The 8,908-nt window shown below is 38.0% G+C and overlaps 1 protein-coding gene across 2 annotated transcripts; it reads right to left on the reverse strand.

Annotated features, from left to right (window-relative positions):
• Window positions 1-3,710: 3,710 nt before the first annotated feature.
• On the reverse strand, window positions 3,711-4,841 carry ACTBL2 (actin beta like 2). Of its 2 annotated transcripts, XM_041764875.1 has the most exons (2): window positions 4,713-4,841; window positions 3,711-4,586 (listed from the first exon to the last, which is right to left on the reverse strand). In XM_041764875.1, exons 1-2 carry the CDS (start codon window positions 4,839-4,841, stop codon window positions 3,711-3,713), a joined length of 1,005 nt encoding a protein of 334 aa, XP_041620809.1. The 2 variants fall into 2 exon arrangements, with proteins under 2 accessions (XP_041620809.1, XP_041620808.1); XM_041764874.1 differs by having other exon boundaries at window positions 3,711-4,841.
• Window positions 4,842-8,908: the final 4,067 nt, after the last annotated feature.

The raw sequence follows: 8,908 nt of genomic DNA on the forward strand, positions 1-8,908 counted from the left end.
AAACAGATAAGGTAGAAGCATGATGTTAAAGATGTACATCAGAACGCACAAATTCACTACTTCAGTCATTCCAGCCACATATATTGAGTTAGTACTATGTGCTGGGCACTAGGAAAATCCAGAAGCTTCAAAGGTAGATGAATCCTGTCTCTGTCTCTGTCCTCCAGGTGCACATTGATGGGTAAGAGTGGGAGACTGTGGACACATGTTATAGGTATGATGCCAAATGCATGAAAATGAAACAGTGGGAGCACAAAGGAGGAGCTTGTCGCCTCTCTTCCTTTCATTCTTTCTTTCACGAACGAGGGAGAGAAGGCTAGAAAAGGCTCAGTAGAAGAGGTGACACTTGATTGAGCCTTAAAGGATATGTACTTCTTTACAGTTTCTGGCATAGTCCAGAAACAGTGGATATAGTCAGAATGAGAATTAATCACCCAACCAATCAGTGATCCTAATGGTGCCAGAGCCTGTCTAAGACAAGTGTTTATGTTTGGTACTACTCAGATGTGCCTTAAGACTTAACTCAGGGACTCCATCTACTTGGTGAACCATACTTTGATCACCCTGGCTTGACCTGTCCTTATTTGAATTATCATAGTCCCTTGAACTGAGTTTAGGCTATGAGCCACTTCGAGATCATATTGCTTTCTACTTGCATGTAGTTTCCCCCACTACTAAATTGTTAATTCCCCAAGGTTCTTGAAACATATCTCTAGTAAAACATGGCATAGGACATTGAATTTATAGTTACAAAATGAGTGAATAAATGTAGTAAGGCCTTTGCCACCTCAAAGGATTATTCTTTAATTATCTGAAAAATATAATACTTATGTCTAGCCCCTTCTTTAAATTCTTGGAATTATGAATGTAAGGCTCAGCTTGCATCCTAGCACAGCTTTATCTCACTCCTGAAAAATAAGCACATCTGAAGGTTAGGACCTGAAGAGTAGTGTAGATATTGACTTTGGATCTTATATGCTTTCAGGAAAATGTCACCTGTGACTAAGAAGTAACAGTTTTTAGGGGGGAATGGGAGGATGGTGGTGAAACTCCAGCCCTAGACTGCTACTCAGGGTAAGTCATGGAGGGAGAATGGGAATCACTTACAGTGGTATGAAATTCATTTGTGAAGGTTACCTCAGTGTTGTTCCATCTGGTGAACTATTGGTTAATAAAAAGTCAGCTGTGTCACCTAAATAGATGGCATTGACTCTATAATATGAAGTTGTGAGATGGGATGTTGCCTCATTAAATTCATCCATTAGCTTGTCAATGTTGATGAACAGGAGAATATCCAAAGGCCCTAAATTTAAATTTTTGTTTGCATTATTGAATTCTTATTTTCATCTGGTGATTCAGGGCTCAATAGTTCTCTTTTGGAAGTTCACCTTACCTATCCCATAAATTTTCTGTGGGTGGTAAGATATGTTTTTTTCAGGTAGCCGGGAATGTAGGTCAGAGTGTTTGTAAGAACTACTCTGCAAATGGAAAGTGTTGCGGTATATAAATCTAAGATGTTATTATTGCCATTACCTCTGCCTACTAATTATATAAATACCAGTTCATCCACCAAAACCCAACTTTTTAATTGAGATTACAAGGAATTTATAACCTTATCTGACTAGCCATCTTTTTTTTTTTTTAATTGCCTTTTAGTGTTTACATGGTCAAAAGTACCAGGCACAAATTATAACATACAGATGAATAGGTAACACAAATAAAAAAGTGACCCACTCTGGACTGTTCTCCATTACTTTAGGAAGGATTGAGGGGAAATAACAGGACACGCAAGTATGAAGCAATTTTAATTTATTTAAAATTAATTGAAGGAGGAAGGAAACTCCAAGTTTTATGAAATAATGTGCCTTTGGAGATTGATTTTGGCTAAATGTATTGTTAAGAATTATGTTGTCATATGAAGTAAAGAACAAGTAAATTCTTTGAAAAATTTTGTCTCAAGCAAAAAATGCTTACAGACTCAAACTTAGATCTTTAAAACACAAGTATAGGCTTCCCAACTAAAAGGAAAAAAGAAGAAATTACTCCTTCCTGAGAATGTGACGATGCCTTACAAAGCAGTGCCCCAAATTATTTTAATTTTTTGGAAAAAAAACCCCTGAAAGATACAAATAACTCTAATATTCAGATAAGTAGAAGGCAGAGTAGATTGAAATAAATATACTGGTCCTTAAAGTTGGTTGAAGATTATCATTGGGTTCATTAAAAATTTTCAGAGATTGTAGGAAGAGATACACTAGCATTTTCTAAGATGTCAATATCTTAGAGACACTCCAAATGAAGAACTATTTCTAGTACCAGACATAATAAAGCAGAATTATTCTAATCTTTCCAAGAATAAAATTGGAATTATTATGTTGGTGTTAGAATTTATAATTTGCTAAGAAGCTGTAGCTATGTTTTTCCATGGTGAAATCCTTGATTAGTGAAATATCTGAAATTATGGACTACAGAAATTATTCAAGATGTGTTATGCTAATAAATAGAAATAAAATGATCTTTATCACATAGCATGATTAGCATGATGACATTACTTTAATATTACATTTCTATTTTGTTTTTATTTATTTATTTTAAGGATTTTATTTATCTGTTTAGAAAGAGAGAGAACATGAGTGCGTGTGAGTAGGGGGAGGAGTAGACAGAGAGAGAGAGAGAGAGAGAGAGAATCTCCAGCAGATTCAGTTCTAAGTGAGAAGCCCGACTTGGGGCTTGATCTCACCACTCTGAGCTGAAATCAAAAGTCGAACTTAACTGAATTAACTAACTCCATTAGCCACCCAGGTGCCCCAACATTTCTATTTTTAAAAAGTTAAGCATTATCTGTCGTTTTGCTATTTTACAAATAGAATGAAATTCAGTAAATTAGACATTAAAATTTGTGTTTCACCAGCAGTTTCTTGTGTTTCACACCAGAAACCAGCTGTTTCACCAGCAATATATTGTATATAATATACAATAATATATAATGTATTATTATACATTATAATGTATAATATAAAACATTATATATGTTTTATATAATATAAAAATTATAAACAACATTAATGGAATATTGGCTGTTTCATTATGCTTATTTAATAAAGGAAACAACTAAAATATGTAGCTACTAAAACAGTGACTGTTGGGGAGTTGAGAAATTTCTGTTAGCTGTTTAGACAGCCAGATTTATCAGTGTCTTTTAAGATAGAATATTTTATTTCCTTGGTGCTTATGTATATATGGATATTATTGACCCATATAATTCGTTATCTTTATACAAAGGAGAAAGACAAAACAAAAATACTAACTAATAAGACTTGTGGCTAACATACACATTTCTATAGGGTTACATGGCATATTGTAAATATTTAAAGCATGAATTAGTTTTTAAGGCTTGGAAATGCTAGTTACTCATTCTGAAAGGACATTTCTTAGGATTTTACTCCTTGTCACTCATTTTCATTTAAGCAGGACAACATTTCTTTGAACCTTATAGTGAAGAAAATAGAATCAACTCTCCTTGAGTTGATAAAGGTCAAGATGTGGTTAGCTGGGCAGGAGCCCACAGTACTCTAATGGAGATCAGTTTGCTGGCTCTATACTAGCAAGAGCAGAGTATTTACCTTGAGTCAATGGAAAGTGGATAAAAGCAGTACCATTACTATGACCTAGAGAAGGAAAAGATGTAAACCCATTTGCATGAAGACCAGTCAGAAACATTTTCTATGAACTATGGGAGGACCAGCCTCATCGTATTCCTGCTTACTGATCCACATCTGCTGGAATGTAGACAGGCTGGCCAGAATAGAGCCCCCAATCCAAACGGAATACTTCCTCTCTGGGGGAGCTATGATCTTGATTTTCATGGTGCTAGGTGCCAAAGTCATGATTTCCTTCTGTATCCTGTCAGCAATGCCAGGGTACATAGTGCTGCCTCCAGACAACACGATGTTGGCATATAGATCCTTGCGAATATCCACATCACACTTCATGATAGAGTTGAAAGTCGTCTCATGGATCCCACTGGACTCAATGCCCAAAAAGGAAGGCTGGAAAATGGATTCAGGGCATCGAAAGCGTTCATTCCCAAGGGTGATCACTTGCCCATCTGGAAGCTCATAGCTCCTTTCAAGTGAAGAGGATGCAGCAACACTGACCATCTCTTGCTCAAAGTCCAGGGCCACGTAGCACAGCTTCTCTTTGACATCACGAACAATTTCCCGCTCAGCTGTGGTGGTGAAGTTGTAGCCTCGTTCTGTTAGAATCTTCATGAGGTAGTCAGTCAGGTCTCTGCCAGCCAGGTCCAGACGTAGAATGGCATGGGGCAGGGCATAACCTTCATAGATGGGCACAGTGTGAGTAACCCCATCCCCAGAATCCATCACGATACCTGTGGTCCGCCCAGATGCATAGAGGGACAGCACGGCCTGGATAGCCACATACATGGCCGGTGTATTGAAGGCCTCAAACATGATCTGAGTCATCTTTTCCCGGTTGATCTTGGGGTTGAGGGGTGCCTCAGTGAGAAGGATGGGATGCTCATCTGGCGCCACACGGAGCTCGTTGTAGAAAGTGTGGTGCCAGATCTTCTCCATGTCATCCCAGTTGGTCACCACTCCATGCTCAATGGGATACTTCAGAGTCAGGATGCCTCTCTTGCTCTGAGCTTCATCCCCCACATAGCAGTCTTTCTGGCCCATGCCGACCATGACCCCCTGATGCCGGGGACGCCCTACCATGGATGGGAACACAGCCCGGGGGGCATCATCACCACCAAAGCCTGCCTTGCACATTCCTGACCCATTATCTACCACCAAGGCAGACAGCTCATCATCGGTCATGGTGCTGGCTGGAATCTTCCAGGCAGGTGAACAAAAGTTAAATATAGAGTAAATAGCAGACTACAGTCTGCTCTCAAGTGAGAGAAGAAACAGACTGAGACACTCTGGAACTGCTTTCAGAGAGGAAATCCTGTGCTGTGATGACAAGTATTTAAAGGTACACACTGGCCCCACCCATGTCCTGTCCCACCAGTTCCCATCATTTCTGGGTGAGGTTGCCTTTGAGGTATTAATAATGATGATGATGATTATACAAATCATTAGTAGACCTTCCTTCATAAAGAGAAAATTGGCTACCAAAAGTGGCCAAATCTGAGGTTACTGTAATTAGGCAACCCACACATGGTTGTCAACATGCTTTGGCTCAGTCTCTAGATAACGATGATGATGCAGTGGGGGATGTAAGAGCAAGATGAAAGAATGCTAGTGAGAGGTAGGAGTAACACTGCTGGGAGGACCGCTCCCTCCTCACTTTACCCTCTGGATTCATCTTCTCCACACTAGCTTTAACTTTTCATTCTTAATATATTGTTCTCATGAGGAGCTCAATGCCAAATATTTTACTTTTTCAAGATTTTCTTTCCCATTGAGATCCTAATCCCACAGGATGTTATCATGATTGAAATTGTTTTAATGGATGAAGATAATGAATGGCCAAGGGTGGCCCGACAGCTGTACTTACCATACATTTGTGTTGTGCAAAACTTAGGGCTATTTAATAGACTTCTAATCCATTAGAGAACAACTAAAAGCATAAAGTGATCAATAAAGTAAACCACTTCAGATTTTCTTTCTTGATATAAATGTGTAACAGCCAAATTATATTAAGCACTTACTATCCCCAGGCACTGTTCAGGGTTATTGGGTCCATGTTGACTGCATAGAGGCTCAATGATTAATTGTGTTGCATGATTTGTTAGATAAAATACAGATTATAAAAATCTTATTCATTTGTAATAACTCTTTAGGTCAAAAATAAACATAATTAAGTGATAAGATAAATTTTAAAATTATATATTTGAGCTGATCTTTAAAATATTTTGATCTTCAAGATTCATGTACTGTATTATAACATCATGCCTCTATAGTTATAAAAACGTACGTACTTGGAATAGTGTTAGCTTTCCTTTTCCTTTGGTTTTAGGATATAGAGTATTACACCCTGATCATTTCAGAGCAGTAGTTTGTTTGGATTTTATTTTCAGTATAGAAATGTAGATGATCTAATAAAACATGTACCATGATATACTGTAGGACCTTAGTAATGTGTTACAGAGAAACTGTGATTATGAAAGTTCATTACTTTGCTCCCATTGTGCTATGTAAACAAGATATAATCTCCCTGTCAGCTCTTAAGTGAAGCCGTATTTCATGCCCACACTTGAGTTCTCCAAAATCACCTTCATTCTGAGCAATTAATTAATTAGTTGTCACTTTGTAAGAAGGAGCAGCAGTCTTTCAGGATTTGTCGGAGGTGTATCTTTTAGTTCAAGGCCATGACAACTAGCTGGTGTCTTTGATCATGAGACTCTTGGAGAATCAACACTGGACTGTGAGTGTCCCTTCCTCTTCTTTGTACACAGCATGAAGTAGAATTATGGTATTACTTTTCTCTGTGTTTTCCTGGTGCTTTTCCTACAATGTGCCTTCAGAACCTTCCTGCTGACAATTGGTTATGGTAGAATGTGTTATACTACAAAATCCAGTTTTGCTTTTCTTCTGACCAGGATTGTTCTATCCCTTAATTTCTTCTGCAACTGCAAAATCAATTCCTCCTTCAACAAAATTAAAGAACTCACCCTCCAGCCTTCACACTGGATGGTTTTGTGTACTTCCTTTTCATGTAGCACAAGCAAGCTTTTGATTAAAATAATGTTTTATGGCTATAGGATGATACATTTGGAAATGCCTTTTTTTTTTTTTAAAGCTGTAGTGAACTGCATGCACATTCTTCAGAACTGAAAAGAAAACACATTGCATTTAGAACCAGCCACCATTTATGACTCTCCAATCTGGAATACAAAATAAAGCCATGTCAGTAGAGAAGCCCATATGGCACCAATGCAGCCCTTAGATTCTGAATTTACTATAGTTCTCTCCTTAGAATTGTCTTTGAGTTGAGAATTGTTTGGTAATGAGACCACACAGCATAATTGATGCCTTGAGAGTGAGACTGATGTGTGATTTTTCTAGAAGACCTTCTAACGTCTGTTTTAATTTTTGTGTACCAGGAGAATTTTTCATCAATTATGTATTCTTAAACTAAGCTTAAGTTCTTTTACTTAACCCCTTGTAATACCAGAGGACCTCTTATAATTCAACAGTCATATAAAAATGTCATCTGTTGGACTGCTTAAAATTTTGAAAAGTAGTAAGAAATCAAATGAATGAGATGTAGGAGATGGATTTACAACTATTGGGCTCTGGGGTGGGGTGGGGGGCTCTTCCCAAAGGTAATCGGTTTTATAACTGACTGGAGTTTACGGATGCTAAGCTAGTTACCTACACTTAAAATTTACGGGGGCCTTTATGACGAACTTTTGGAAGCCTAAAATATCATTTTCTTTCACTTTTGCCTAGTTTGACTATTATACAGATATACAAGCCCCGAGTAAGGCATGACCATGAGTGTTATATGTAAGGATAACAAGCTGAGGTGATTTGAAGCTGTGCCCTACTCCTCATCACAAGCATCTCATGATCTTTTCTTTTCCAAGTAATCTTAGATTTATTCAATCCACAAATCTTTACTAAACCTGCGGGGTACTGGTGATATATTGGTGAACAAAAGCTTGCCCTTATTTTCATAGAGTTTAGTGCCTTGTGGGTAAAAGCCACATCTGAGTAGACTAACCTTGATTGCTGTGCATAGAGCAGCCAGCTTGCATTCTGATGGACACTGCTTATGCTGCACCAGTTGTTAAAAGTTTTGAGTATCATTCCCAAATTCACAGGTAACAGAGCACAATGTGGTTGATATATACAGAGAAGGAGCACAGACTATATGAAGGCAGAGGGAGAGCCCTTGAACCTGGGGCCAGAGAAGAGGACCTTCAGATTGAGTCTCAGAGGATGGGCATGAAGTTGCCAGTGGCCAATGGGGGGCGGGGGACATTGCAGCATAAGCACTATCAACTTGGACAAAATCAGAAAATCCAGAATGTACTTGGAACTAGGTATTTCTACAAGGGTCAGCAAGGTTTTGGAACATAAATCTGAATCTTAACAGGCATGGAGAAGGGAGGAGAACTCTAGAATTGGAAGTAACTTTCCCTCTGGGCACAGAAGATATGACTAGGGGCTCCTCACAGTTGTGCCCATAGAGGCCATGTCTTAATGATTATCTCCTGTCCCCTGACTCTCATCTCTTAACCATACTGCTGAGATTGAGAGTGTTAATGAAGTCTCTTTCTGCTACCACCCTGGGGATCCATTTTAGAACATTGAGGTCAGCTACCTTCTTCCTTGGTTTTTATTTGATTCTCTCCTTGTGCCCCACACTCCTTTGTAGCATTGTAACTTTTGTCTGCCTCTCCCATTGTGTAGATTGCCCTGAGAATCTCCTTCATTTGTGTTCTCAGTGGAGATTTGATACTTGCTTAATAAACAAGTACATGGATGGGTAGGTTGTAAGAGTTTTTAATTACACACACTGATCTATTTGTTGTAGGCATAGCTGACCACGTTTTCCAAGTTAAAAAATTCATTTATTTTATGGTTAAATGCTATTTTATTTATACTTAATATTGATGAAATGACTTAATCATATCTTAGGAACTATAAATGTTCATTCAGAGAAGTCTCCTACATATGGTTTCATTAATCTCTTAAAATAAATCCACTCATAATAGTTACTGTAATAGTTTGTAGTGATTTCCTGTTTGTTTTAATACATTGAACTTTGTACTGAACTTTGTAAAAATATGGAAAATTTAAAAATACAAAAATCTCTTCCCCAAATAAAACCTGACTTACTTATTTTTTTAAGGCAGGTGTGGGCATGAAGGAGAAAGAAATAGCTTTGCTGAGAGACATATTGGCAAGTTCCAGGATGCACTTGGAAGGAT

This window comes from Vulpes lagopus, chromosome 8 (assembly GCF_018345385.1).
Source record: "Vulpes lagopus strain Blue_001 chromosome 8, ASM1834538v1, whole genome shotgun sequence".
Classification (NCBI taxonomy): Eukaryota; Metazoa; Chordata; class Mammalia; order Carnivora; family Canidae; genus Vulpes; species Vulpes lagopus.